The 15,241-nt window shown below is 39.7% G+C and overlaps 1 protein-coding gene across 2 annotated transcripts in view; it reads left to right on the plus strand.

Annotated features, from left to right (window-relative positions):
• The window catches only part of LOC117396956 (sarcosine dehydrogenase, mitochondrial-like), a 121,667-nt gene that overhangs the window by 101,611 nt on the left and 4,815 nt on the right, over positions 1-15,241 (plus strand). For both annotated transcript variants that reach the window (XM_059005306.1, XM_059005307.1), the window contains 3 exons: positions 1,170-1,332; positions 7,684-7,852; positions 8,986-9,121. In XM_059005306.1, the coding sequence (XP_058861289.1) occupies positions 1,170-1,332; positions 7,684-7,852; positions 8,986-9,121 (468 nt within the window). The remainder of the gene's footprint in view (positions 1-1,169; positions 1,333-7,683; positions 7,853-8,985; positions 9,122-15,241) is intronic.

A 15,241-nucleotide genomic window follows, 5' to 3' on the forward strand; every position in this document is an offset into this window, starting at 1 on the left:
CTCCTGATTTCAGGCGACTTCTAGGAGCAACCAGAAGTCCACCATTTGCTGATCTCAGGGTAGTACTAGGGGCATAAGGTACCAACAGTTCCTGCAAATATGAAGGCCCTAGACCATGAAGGTCCTTATAAGTAGTAAGGAGAAAAATCAATCCTGAATCTAACAGGGAGTCGATGTAGGGATTTTAGAACAGGAGTAATGTGTTGTGAACCGCAAGTGCGATTCAGCTCTCTAGCTGCAACAGTTGGAGCCAACAAATCATTACAATAATCTAGCCAAGAAATAAGAAAAGCGCCCACATCTCAGCATCTTTATCAGATTATTTGGCAATGAACTGCCTTTATAACAGAGCTAATGTGGGTGTCCAAACACAGTTCAGACTTCTGGTATAGTGGCTTCGCCCCCTTCTTGGATGGCCGGCTTCCGACTGACCCTGGAAGGAACTGCCAAACCATGCACTCTGTTCCTGTTACACAGCGCCCTCACAGGTCAGGAGGGAGATTGTTGACTTGGATTCATTCACTCTCTGTCACAGTGCTTTAATAAGACATGTTGCCAGCAGCCAAGCCCTTTGTCTTGTTGGCTGCCTTTGGCTTGCAGAATATTACAAGTTACATCTGGCCAAGGTTTTTTTTTTTTTTTTAGTTAAAGATTGACCATTATGAATGTGATTTAGTGATGGATTTACCGCTGCCAGTGGAAATATTTTTTATCTTCCACCATAAAACGCAAAGCATGGTTGATGTGATTAATGAAATTTGATATTTAATTCTGCATCAATGAGCTGTAATTTTACAAGCTTGCCAGTTAACCCCCTGTTGTTAATTTATTTAGTTAAAAGATCAGGGGTCTATCACTGATCCCTCTGGCTCCACTGAGTACATGCCCCAGCAAGTTCTTCAAACTGCTTACTGCTTGTCAGTACACAAAATACAAATTGATTGTTGATTGCATTCAAAACTCAGCAACACCAGTTCAATGTAAAATGAATTATTGTGGGCACCACAGGGTATAGCCGTATGGCAACAATCAGTAGAAATGGATCAAATCACAGCGTTAATCAATATGGTAGTCATGACATAATATATTTGTGAACCTGCACTGCACTTAGTAACACCAGACAGTGGATAAGCACTGTATCTCTGCTGTAAGTGCCTGTTTGTTTGCAGGTGCGTGCCATGCGTCTGTCCTTCGTGGGTGAGATGGGCTGGGAGCTGCACACACCTAGAGAGGCCTGTGTTCCTGTGTATCAAGCAGTGATGGAGGCTGGGGCCAAGCATGGGATATGCAATGCCGGCTACAGAGCTATTGACTCCCTCAGCATTGAGAAAGGTGGGTGCCAGGTTAACATCAGTGTCTAAAACACCAAAGTACGGTACTGCATGTATACTGTACAAAGAAAATTATTGCAAAACAAAGCACTGTAATACAGTATTTGTCAATTTACAAAATAGCATAGCAACAGTTCTTACAGTGTGTTCTTGGTCTATGCCAAAGTAGTTCAACAGGTTTTTTTGCACCGTGTGTGTTAACCTGAGACAAAACAGCAAGAAAGCGTGCACACAAACACAAACTGGCTTTGGAGTTCGACAAACGAATCGGGTTTCTTTTTAACAGTACAGTAATTATATTAATACTTTCTTGTTGTCTTTTCTTTAACATGGTTAAACTGGGTGGCAGTTATGTGATGTGAAAGCATGTATAAATTGAAGCTGAATTCCAAAATGCGCAGCATTTTTTTTCTTTAATCTGCAACTGAATCCATTCTGTCCTGCTAAGAGCTGAATTTACTGTTTTAGACCCATAATAAAATGTATTGATCAGTTTCCATTAGTACCGTTCAGTTGGCAGCATGTGTAAATGGCACATGCCAGAGGCTCATCAGTTAATTAAGGGTATCGTGTCTTACAGGATCGGATATGAGGGTTCTTCTGTACTGTGGTCCTGTGACGTTACTGGGGTTGTCCAGTAAAACAAAATAAAAGGACACAGATCAGTAGAAGTTGATTAGGCTGAATTATAGGTGATTGATTAAGCTGATCCAAAGTGCGTGCTGTGTTTGAAGAAATAACATTTTTCACTGCCTATGACGCGAGGTCTCTTCATCTTTCTGTCTCTCCTAATGTGGTAATTATACTGTTAAATTATACTGTTAAAGTTTCAACAGTGTGTGTGGCAGGGTAGCATCACGGCCCAGGCTGTTACCGGCAGGAACGTGACCCGGGGACAGAAAGCTGCAGTTTAACAAAAACAAACACAAAAACAGGAACAAAATAAAAATAGGTAAAAAAAAAAGAAAAACCATGTGTAGGCTGGACATTAGCTTTCACTACCATGTTGAAAAACAATACAAAAATCCCAGCATAAGCATAATCCTTTCTAGCTGTTCAATCAGATTTTTACTTATATATATCACTATATATATATATATATATATAGTGATAATAAAGGGTGTAGGCCCTTTAAGAAATGGCCGACTGGCCACAAAGACTATGTTCCCCAGAAGCCCCAGGTTAATGAATCAAAGAGGGCGGGGTTTACTGACATGTAAGGAAGTCAGCAGATCACTCGTGGTGTGTGGCAGTGGGGAATACACCACCAGAGAGATCTACAATCTTCTGGAATCTCAGCGTGAGAAGTTTCGGTTTTGTTGAAAGACTACTAGCTATTTCACTCTTCCTATAAAGTAAGTTTCTTGTGTTAAGACCAAGTCTAATTTATTTGCTGTTTACTGTGCACAACATAATTGTTCTGGCGTGGCCACCGCTTGTGATAAAGTTTAGAGACGGGAAACGTTTGTTTTGTTATTGTGTACTGTGTGTAACTCTGCAAACAATATACACAGACAACGGGACAGAATTTATAAACGTTTATTTTGTATCATGTGCTGTGTGGAACTCTGCAAACAAAATACACAGACAACGGGACAAAGTTTATGGATCTTTGTTTATTGTTCAACGCACTCCAGTTTTTATACCGTTGTTACCACTGTACCACGATAGCAGGAGCTATCGTATTGTTTCATCGCTCCCCAGTATACTTGCCCTTGTTACTGACTGTTCCACGATAGCAGGAGCTATCGTATTGTTTCAACACTCTCCAGTGAACTACCCTGTGTTACTGTTGTACCCAGATAGCAGGAGCTATCGTACTTACCTGTGTGCTCACCGTGCTCCAGCAGAGGGAGACATTGCCCGCGAACTCACTTTCCTGTACAAGGTACTCCATTAGGAGGAGCAACGCTTCGCTGAGGGTCTGCAGTCAAGAGACCATACTAAGACTGTACCAGCACGACGAAGTGACTTCCTGGGGTAGGCTTAGACAGGGAATAAAAGTGAGACAGTTAGTGGCCCGTACAGGGCATGTTCTTTTGGTGGTGGGAAATAAAGTTTGTGTTGTATATAAAATAAAGATACTCACCAGTGTAAATCTACGAGTCCGTCAGAAAAACTACGCCCACGGGAGGGCATCTTTCACAATATATATATGTACTTGCTCTTACTTCTACTGTGAGACTTGAAATGTATTTGCTTACGTTTGTAAGTCGCCCTGGATAAGGGCGTCTGCTAAGAAATAAATTATATATATATATATATATATATATATATATATATATATATATATATATATATATATATATATAATCTGGGATAAGACATACCATATGCTCCAAACTGCTTTATTTATTTATTTATTTATTTTTTTTAAATCATCATGAAAAATTGAGTTAAAAAAATAAACATGACCTGAAAGTATCACAGCAGTGAGTCTGAGTTAGCAGCACATCTCGTTCATTTCTCTGTAGACCTTGCTCCCTCTTGCTGAACCCACGTAAACAGCCACAGGCATGCTGGAAACACTTTCTCAAACTATTACAAGGTCTGGCCGGTAGTTGATAATGTTTTATAACCAAGATATACTAAAGGCATCCCGTGTCAAATAGACCACTGGCTCCTGTATTCCCTCTACATTTTACACAGCAGTCAATTTAATGCAGTTTCTCAGGTATTTTCATAAAAGTTTGAAATGCAAATCTTTCTTTTCTTAACAATCATAGCAGCATACAGACATTTGTTTTAAAGTTACTGTCCACATCTGCAACATGGCTGCAGTCAGACCGCTGTATATACAGTATTGTCCTTTAGTTGCCAAAAATGTATTTTTTTCCTTGAGCTGGTTTAAGAAGATACCAGTTTGACCAAATCAGTCTTGTCAAACCCTTCCAAGCTCCCAGGTCCATTTTAAAGTTGCCACGAAACTGAAGCATATTGTAGAGTTGGTTTGGGTGTGCATCAGGCCTTGTGACTGCAGAAAAGGGCTGCCTTGCTGAGCATAGTGTATATACCATTTTACAGACTTACAATTAAACAAGAATCACTACTGTACATTGTTACAAGAAGAGGGAAGGAAAGGTAACAAAAAAAAAAAACACTAACAAACAAGACGAATCCGAATAAGTATAAAATGTATTGTCCAAATATTCAACATTGCAGAGATATCATATTAGAGTTTGATAATGAGGTCATATAAGCTTGACTATAATAACTAAGAAATATGCTTAATTAGAGAGATATTGATATTCAATTCAGAGTGATCAAATGAATTGAAATGGCATTCGCTCACCTATCCGTCAAGAGCACTAAGAAAGGGGTTCCATATTTCATAAAAAATTTCAGCATGATTTTGAAGTGAAGCGGTAAGTCTTTCTAATGTAGCATGATCTGTCATGGCATTAAGCCACTGAGTCAATGATCATTTATTCCAGTCTTTCCAGTTTAATAGTATTATCTTTTTCACAGTAACTAGTGAAAGAAGTATAAGTTTGATATATTCGACAGAGTGTCTAGGACTGAAAGGTCTCCAGTTAGGCAGAGAGAGGGAGTGAGTGGGATGCTGAGGCCCAGGAGGAGTTTGATGCATTTAATTTAACATAGCAAAAATCAACAGACTACAGCGGACATTTTCAAAAGAGCTTTGAAACAGACTTGAAAGTTATAAATGTAAAAAGTTGTCAGGATGTTAACAATTACAGGTACATTATTTAAACAGTTGTAGCAACACGTGGGGATGTATAATTTTTGGGAACCCCGCTATTTACTCTTTTAAGGCCCCTGTAAGAGGATCAGAGGGACTGGTGGTAGATCTTGAAATCAAGCAGACATTTGACTGATAACCAGTGTTGGGATGGGAAGACGGAGCTTTGTTCTGTCACCATCCTAGCTGCAACATTCTGAGTATACTTCAGTAGATCTGGAGAATTACAGTCTATTTTAGAGGAGACTAAAACATGAATATTTGTCATCTGTGGTACCCATAATAGAGCTCCTTTCTACAGTAAAAACAGTGAAACTTGGCAGTAACTGTAGACAGTGGGGAAGAGGGATAGTGTGGTTTACAGAAGGAGTCCATCAGCCAACAACAGAGCCTGCTGATCATTTATCATGGTCTCACGGTTACTCGCTGTGAAGTGCTTGCAATTCCTTATGTCAATTTGTGTTGTACTTGGTCACGGTAGTTTCTGTACATGTGAAATGTTTCCGGACCGATAATATTTGTAATGTAATCTGAAGGAAATTACTAGAAAATGTATAATGAAAACAACAGAAATGAATTATCTGCTTTACAGCCCAGACCTATCTTTACTCATTGATATATTTTCAGTTCTCTCTATATTTTATAGTATATATCCAGTGCTGTGACCTGACTTTTAATTTTGCTCCCCTCATTAACTGTTATTATGCACAACCAGCAAAAAGCTTACTTTCCCAGCACTCTACTTTCAAGCATCTCTGAGTCAATGCTGGAGTAAAGGCTTGACATTGCAGAAGCATCTCTGAGTCAATGCTAGAGTAAAGGCTTGACATTGCAGAAGCATCTCAGAGTCAATGCTAGAGTAAAGGCTTGACATTGCAGAAGCATCTCAGAGTCAATGCTAGAGTAAAGGCTTGACATTGCAGAAGCATTTCTGAGTCAATGCTAGAGTAAAGGCTTGACATTGCAGAAGCATTTCTGAGTCAATGCTAGAGTAAAGGCTTGACATTGCAGAAGCATTTCTGAGTCAATGCTAGAGTAAAGGCTTGACATTGCAGAAGCATTTCTGAGTCAATGCGGGAGCTGGATAAATGCTGGACATTGCACAAACACCAGTGTGAACACTACTGGGTCAACCCGGAAACACAGTCTCAACTCAGCAAAGATCAGAGCAGCGTCAGCACATCAGAAAATTAAAAGCATCGCAGCAAGCACAAAACAGCAACACCGTGACATCAAGAAGTTAAATACCTATTAGTTAAAAAAAAAAACTGTGAACCACTGAAGTATAGATCCACTCATCTAGGTTTGATTAGTCAGGCTACTCTCAATGAACCTATTTATAGCCCAACTCGCTTCTGTTCCATTTAATGTCTTGTCTACCTTGCTGGAAAAAAAAAAAAACATGCATGAAATATTTACTGCCTGAACCCTGGATTCCTGCTGTACAGTCTTTTGGCTGGAGGAGTGGCATACACTGTTGCAGAAGCAAAGGTCATTCAAAATGATCTAGACAGCATTCAGAACTGGGCAGACACATGGCAAATGACATTTAATAGAGAAAAGTGTAAGGTACTGCATGCAGGCAATAAAAATGTGCATTATAAACATCATATGGGAGATACTGAAATTGAAGACAGAATCTATGAAAAAGACCTAAGAGTTTATGTTGACTCAGAAATGTCTTCATCTAGACAATGTGGGGAAGCTATAAAAAAAGGCCAACAAGGTGCTCGGATATACTGTGAAAAGTGTTGAATTTAAATCAAGGGAAGTAATGTTAAAACTTTACAATGCATTAGTAAGACCTCATCTAGAATATTATGTTCAGTCCTGATCACCTTGTTACAAAAAGGATTTTGCCGCTCTAGAAAGAGTGCAAAGAAGAGTAACCAGAATTATTCCAGGTTTAAAAGGCATGTTGTATGCTAAAATAATTGAATCTATTCAGTCTTGAACAAAGAAGACTACGCGGTGATCTGATTCAAGCATTCAAAATTCTAAAAGGTATTGACAATGTCGACCTAGGGGACTTTTTCGACCTGAAAAAAGAAACAAGGACCAGGGGTCACAAATGGAGATTAGATAAAGGGGCATTCAGAACAGAAAGTAGGAGTCACTTTTTTACACAGATAATTGTGAGGGTCTGGAACCAACTCCCCAGTAATGTTGTTGAAGCTGACACCCTGGGATCCTTCAAGAAGCTACTTGATGATATTCTGGGATCAATAAGCTACTAACAACCAAACGAGCAAGATGGGCCGAATGGCCTCCTCTCGTTTGTAAACTTTCTTATGTTCTTATGTGTTGAGCCAGTATGTGTATTGTATACTACTATGTATTCATCAGTGTATGACCTGAGCTTCATGGATACATTCAGAATAATAGTGAGTGAGCACATCTTGTGAGGAACAGCTACAGAATAATACATTTATTTAATAATATTTGCATTTACTACAGGATGTGTGTCAAGATTATTATTACTAGTTGCATTTCCTACAATTGAATTTAAGTTATATTTAATGGAACTGTTTTTAGGCAATACATTAAAATAAATACATCTCTTGTTAAGGAAATAGAAAGAGTGTGATTGAACTCACCAGAAGTTTCTGCGCTGTAGCTGTGTTGAGCACTCTCCTTCTCCACTGCCAGGGTACCGGCACTGGCACGCTGACCTACGCCCTGACGATTCCCCGCTGCAGGCCGGCCTTGCCTTCACCTGCAAGCTGAAAGGGAACACTCCCTTCCTGGGGCGAGAGGCTCTGGAGGCACAGAAGGCTCAAGGACTGCGACGCCGCCTTGTCTGCTTCACCATTGATGAGTTGAGTGTGGTAATGGAACACATCCGGGCACCGTCAAGGGCCAGGCATAGCAGACATTGGGCATCGTCTGCAGGATTCAAAGTACATTCCCTTAAAGTAATGGTAGCTCACAGTATAATTCCATGACTCTTCCCACCATGCATGTCATTTCACTGTATAGTGATATGCAGTTTTGATAGAAACACATGTTTTAGCAAACTTGTATTTACATTTTAAAACATGAAATCTGGTACTACCCAAGGATAAAGAAGTCTCTTTTGACAAGACATGTTTTCAGATTGTCTTGCACTTTCTGAGCCATTTCACCTGCAGGTTGAAATTGTCCCCATCCCATTCAGGGCTTACTTTCCTGTCCGTTAACCAACCAGCTGCTTCTCTTATTGACTGACTTGCCAGTAACATGCTTTGAACCAGAAGCCACTGCTGAGGTGAAATGACCCAGGTGTAATAGACATCCTGAGAATAACACATGGAAACTGAGAACTAACTTTCTAAACTGCACATTTGAAAACTGTATAGTAAATAAAAGTGCATCACAGGTAACATTTATTAAATGATTTTGTTAGCTACAACCACTTTAACAAAATAGAATATTCATGTGTGTTTTACTCTATTCAGAAACTTCTACAATAATGATTGGGATTGGGAAGCTATTGTGTGGTATGTTAGATAAATATTGAGAACTGTATTGTATTGAGAACTGTATTCCTCACTTTCTTCCTTATTGAAAGTAGAACGAAAACCACAGGGACACACTGTAGATATCAACAGCAGACAATTCCAAAAGTAAGAGGGTTAAAGAGTGTTGTATGATAAAACTGTCCATCAGTGTTGAGGATAGACTGAGAGAGAGTCCTTGTTCAAATTAAATTGTTCACCATTAACACTGATATATTCAAGGAGCAGTAAGTTGACAGTTGACCATGCCATTTACTAAAGGTTATTGTTACAGCTGTCAGCCAGCTTACATGTTAAAGAAAATGTCTGTCAGGGTGCTGTAACTTGCCCCACCACTCAATCATCACCTTTCTGTGGTTGAATTACTGTATTTACAGTAAGATGCTCACAATAGACCTGTACTGTAAATGTCATGTCTATAAAATATAAGTAGTTTCTTTGTTTTGCTTTCCAGGAAAGTGCCTATGTTTGGACTAGAGGCCATCTTCAGGAATGGAAAGCCAGTCGGTCACCTGCGTAGAGCAGACTTTGGATTTGCCATTGACAAGACCATCGGCTACGGCTACATTAGGGACCCCGAAGGCGGGACAGTGAGTATATCAGAGAATGAGAGCAGGAGGCCCAAGAAGCCCTGGTTTAAATACTTGAATTGTTTCTACAAGTAGAAAGCTCCCTGTTTACATGTTACTGTGCTATTAAATGCGTGCTTTTATTGTTGAAGGTGCATGCACGTACACACAGCCCTTTTGTACCATGGTGAGCCTGATTGTTGCAAGCCCATTTGCTAACTACACTAGCACCAGTACTATTAAGAAAACACTGTAAAATAATTGCTGTAATACTGCAGTCTGTATAGCACGTCAGATTGGAAGTATGGCCACTAATGACTCTTTCACAGATCTGTGGCAATGTGGTTAGTGATGCGGTGCGCAAGGAAGAGACAGACAGTGATAATCCAATCAGAAAATAGATTTAATTTGTAACCCAGGTCTGGTGACCAAAACAATAATTGCAGGCAATACACAGCAGTGTGTATTGCACTATTCAAAACAAAAGGTTTGCAGTCCCAAATAATAAACACAGTCCCGTTACAAACACAACACACTAGCATAGTCACCAGTCTTGGGTGCGTGCTGTAGTGCTCATTGTGCTATTACAGTTATTTATTGTGACACAGGTGGAGTGTTGTCAGGGTTTGTGCTGGCCTCTGGAGACAGCTCCGGATGTGTTAGCCGTCTACTAATAATAATAATAAACCATTAGAGACAAAACAAACAAACGCTCACAATACGATTTCACAATTCACAGGTCCTTCTGGGTTCTTTCTTTAACCAAAGCGAAGGAACAGATTGCATCTCTCCGTCCCCCTTTTATGCCGTCACACATGACCCCTTGGTAAATGAGTGCAGCCGCACCTCCAGTCCGCGACTGCCACATCGTTTCCCTTCCGGGTCGATGAGTTAATGCACCGGAGTTCCGCACCCTTTCTAGCTGGCTGACTTCCCTTGAACCCTGGGAAAGAACTGTCTTGCCAACCCATCCAAAGTACTCAGTTCTTGCTACTTAGCGCCCTCATAGGTCGGGAGGGAGATTTACCACCAAGAATCACTCTATTTCTGTCACAAGTTCCTACACATTTTTGGGGGGAACCTTCATTGAATTAGAATTTGATTACTGCATTCTACATTAAGATGATTCCAGCTTATTCTTTAAAGCCATTGGTCATGTCAATACCAAATCCCCATTTGAAGTGCCAATACCTTGGAATATTGCAATCCGGCCTGAAGGCATTGGCTTTTATCACTACGCCATGGGACCATTGTGTTCAATTTTAATAGCACACAGTTTAAAATGCGCTAAACTCTGAAATATCGTTTCTGAGGTGCTGTGTTGCATTTATGGGTGAACTTAAAAAACATAAACTTATCATAAGATGGACAAATAATGATAATAAACACTGTAATACAATGTAGAAAAAGTATTTCCTACCACCTTGGCTTCACTGTGATAAAAAAAGGAAATTAAAATAAGGGGATAACAGCAATTGAACCATATTCAAGTGAGTTTCAGTAAGTATTTTTTTTAAACCTGAAAGAAACTTTCAAGACCTGTTCTAAACTACAGACCTGTAAAGGTTTTGTAATGTTATTTATTTTTATTTTTTTGCAGATTGTGCAAGGCCTTCTACTTTTTTTTCAGAACTCTTTTCTGAGATGGCATTGTTACATGCTTCAGAATAGTTCTTTGTTTGTGTTTTATCCGCTGATGCAGCTTAACTCGCAAATCATGCAGTCATGATATTGTTAGTATCCCAACACTTCCTAATTTGGCGTGTAATGGCGTCTCTAGTTGCTGTAGTGGAAAGGTCACTGCAGCCATAATTGCCGTGAATAGACATACACTTTGATGGGCATTGCGGCAATTGAGAAGGGCACCCACGGCAACTGCAGCATGGCCACCGTTAATTCCGAGCCCTGCCAGAGGATGCCCATTGACTTGTGTCTGTGCAACACTCTGACCCATATTTATTTATTTATTTCATCATCCCTAGCACATATGCAAATAGCTTTTCCTTAATTTGCCATGTTTATGATGTACGGATTACTACTTAATGTGTACTGTTGGGTAATAAAAACGGCTTGAAAAAATAACAACCTCTGATTGGTTAAACAGCATCACATGACCGTGTATATATATAGCGTATACACACGGCTTGCATACTAATGAGCCACTTCACACTGTATAAGTCAATACGCACAACTTTATAAAAATTCCATGACAAACTGCCATTTTATTTATTAGCTATAAAACCACTGCCACAAAATGTGATATTCCACCCATTTTCTTTTAATATATGAAACTCCAGAGAACTTGTACAGGACCAGTTTTCCTAGTGAAGACAGTAATCCACCTAAAAAAAGTAAGTGCTTCAGAAACTGTCAACAGTAGGCACAACTAAATGAAACAGAAGAAAACAAAAATGAAAAAATACTAAAAAGACAACAACATGGGTTGTTAATGTATTTAAAGACTGGCTTAAAGAAAAAAAAAGATGCCTAAACTAAGCAACAAAACCAGTCTCTCGCAACGCTATGCAAACCACTGCTTGAGAAGTACAGCGGTGTGCCGTGCATCTACTTTCAGAAGCCGGTCTGGCGTCAAGGGAAATAACGTCTGTAACTGGACGTCGATCTGAAAGCAGTTTGCTAAGCTACTGGACTCGAATACTGCAAAACAGAAAACAGCAAAGCTCAATTTGATCACCAAACTCACCTCTGGGGTCGCACTCTGTTGCTGGTGTTATATACTGTGTATATATATATATATATTTTTTTTTGTTTGCTTTCTGCTCATCGTTTTAAACATTGACATTCAGCTTACACATTTACAGTAAACAGCCTTAACTGCTGTATACCATTATAAAACGGGGTCTTTAGAGATTGATGATCTACATATACGGGTCATTTGACAGGCTGAATACAGCATTTGCATAAGAATTGATCAGGATGGTACCTTGAGACACTCTTTCGATTCAGATGTGCTGTAATAAAAATGTCATTGTAATGTAGGCCTAGAGAGATGGAGATCGGGGACCAGTCGGACACACAGCTTTGAATGGCTCCTGTTGAATCAGTTTCCATTAGCTCTTTTTAACATAACGTACAGCAGAACTCATTTATTCCACAGCACAGTGAATCCCTGGAATTTCCAGTACTGCAACGTTTTTTTTTTAATTAATTTATTTATTTATTTTTATCACTGCCACTCTGTGCAGGGTCTCATCAGCAAGCTAGGCTTAGTTCAAGTGGAAGTGCTTTTAGAAACGCACAGGTAACATACAGTACATACCCCCTGAACCCCAACAAGGGCTGCTACCCTCCAGGGCTGAACAAGATAGCATACATACCCCCTGAACCCCAGCAAGGGGCTGCTACCCTCCAGGGCTGAACAAGATAACATACATACCCCCTGAACCCCAGCAAGGGGCTGCTACCCTCCAGGGCTGAACAAGATAGCATACATACCCCCTGAACCCCAGCAAGGGACTGCTACCCTCCAGGGCTGAACAAGATAACATACATACACCCTGAACCCCAGCAAGGGACTGCTACCCTCCAGGGCTGAACAAGATAACATACATACCCCCTGAACCCCAGCAAGGGCTGCTACCCTCCAGGGCTGAACAAGATAACATACATACCCCCTGAACCCCAGCAAGGGGCTGCTACCCTCCAGGGCTGAACAAGATAACATACATACCCCCTGAACCCCAGCAAGGGGCTGCTACCCTCCAGGGCTGAACAAGATAACATACATACCCCCTGAACCCCAGCAAGGGCTGCTACCCTCCAGGGCTTAAAAATATGTATTTGTTTATTGATCCAGAATGGCAGGACTCGGGAGGAAGAATTGACTTCTGTATTTGGTGTTGATATTATGCTCATAAATTCTAACAATCCTGTTGGATGGGAATTGCAATTCTGAAATATAGTGAACATTTTATGATAACTAATAATGAAAAGAAAAGTAAGTGTACTTATTTTTTATTATATTTGAGAATAGTTATATTAGTTTTTATATTAAAGTGCATGGTGCTAACAAATTATTTCCTAATATGCACTGCTATCATTTCACAGATTTACCTATATAAAAAGGTACATATTATGTAAAAGGTGAATTTTTAATTTTATGGTCATTTATTTAAAGAGTACTTGCAGATATTTCAATGCTACTCTTCCTGTCAGCTTCGTAAGGTTGCATAAAGTCACCTTTGAAAACACATCAGTAATGATTGGTACTCAAAGGCGAGACAGTAGGGGTTGTTTTCTAAAGAGATTCGCTGGAGCATAGTGTTATACGCCATTATTTCGACCGTTTTTTTTCTGCACCTCTGTTTTTCCCACCGATTTTCAGTATTTTCAAAAGCTGCAGAAAACACGACAGGAATCTATCCACGAGTTTGGTTCATTCGTTATTCCGACGCTTTTTTTTTGTCAGAAGATATATTCAAATTAAAATTAAAATTAAAAAAGGCTTTATTGGAATGACAAAATTAAGTTTTGCCAAAGCACTTACAAAACGAACATCAACAAAGACAACATACATACAGATACCCAAGGCAAATAAAATAAAATCTATCAATAAATAAACCAGAATAATAAACAGAACCCCCCCCCCCTTCCGTAAAATAATATACCCCCCCCAGTGCAGAGTGTCTACATACTGTTCCTCAGGCTGTGGCAGGCAGACTCGTATTGAGCAGCTAGCTCTGCTGTCCACTCTCCTTCTCCTAGCAGGGTTGGCAGTTTATTTGAGTCAGGAAGGTGTGGAAACTCTTTTACCTGATTTATACATTTTGGAAAATATGATTCCTTTATTTTTGAGTATTTGGGTCTGTGTAACAGGAAGTGCATTCCTGTCTCGACCTCTCCCAGGTCACAGTGATGGCACAGCCTGTTTACTCTGGCAGTCCACGATTTTTTGTGCCGTTCAGTTTCTATGGCCAGGCTGTGGTCACTGAGTCTGTATTTGGTTAGCGTTTGTTTTTGTTTCAAGTCTTTTGCCTTGACCAAGTGTTCTGCAGTCTGCTCCAACACTGTAGCCAGCTCGTTGATGTAGATGTTGAACAGTGTTGAGCTCAGACTGCAGCCCTGTCTCACTCCATGGCCCTGTGTGAAGAATTCTATTCTTTTGTTACCAAGTTTCACACCGCATTTATCATCTGAGTACATGGATTTTATGTCATAGACTTTACCCCCTACACCACTTTGAAGAAGTTTATAAAATAGTCCTTTGTGCCAGGTTGTGTCAAAAGCCTTTTTGAAGTCTATAAAGCAGGCGATTATTTTTTACCTTTATTAGTTTGGTGGACGTGTTTATTGATTAGGGTGTGTAGGGTGTAAATATGAAGTGCAGTGGTTTGGTAGAAAGCCAATCTGACTCTTACTCAGGACACTGTGGTTGGTAAGGAAGGCCAGTATTCGGGTATTAATGATACTGCAGAATACCTTCCCCAGATTACTGCTTACACAGAGATGCCTCTGTAATTATTTGGGTCTAATTTGTCTCGGCTTTTGTAAATAGGTGTTATGAGCCCTTCGTTCCAAATGTCAGGGAAACACCCAGTGTTCAGTGTCAAGTTAAACAGTGTGAGCAGAGCCTCCTGAAGTCTGAGGCCGCTGTCGGACCCGCAGGCTTTCCTTGACTTGAGAGCCTGAAGTCTCTTAGCTCCAGTATTGTGATTGGAGTATCTATTAGGTTCTGATTATTTGTTATGGTAGTTTCAAGTTTGTTTAGTTTTTTTAGTATTGTAGTTTGTTCTGAATTAAAAAATTTTCTTCATTTTTTTTATAAAGTTTGTCAAAATAATTTTTCCAGATACTGCTGTTTTGGATCGGCAGTTCTTGTTTTGTTTTTTTTTGGACTGTCCATATTTGTTAATAGTTCCCAAAAAGTGTTTTAATCAATTGCTTCTTCCGTTTCGGTTAGTTTTTTTGGAAATGTGATCCCCTTTTTCTTTCTCAATAATATAATGATCTAAGAATCTGTGTCTAAATAAAATAACCATTACTTGAACAAGATGTAATTTTGATAGGAATGAGTGAAAGCAGCTGCTTTACGATCACACTTTTAATTTTTAATGTTGCACAATTAACAACCTGAATCTGTTATACTTGACAAATATTGCATCCTGATGTATTTATACCCTT

Source organism: Acipenser ruthenus, chromosome 31 (assembly GCF_902713425.1).
Source record: "Acipenser ruthenus chromosome 31, fAciRut3.2 maternal haplotype, whole genome shotgun sequence".
NCBI lineage: Eukaryota > Metazoa > Chordata > Actinopteri > Acipenseriformes > Acipenseridae > Acipenser > Acipenser ruthenus.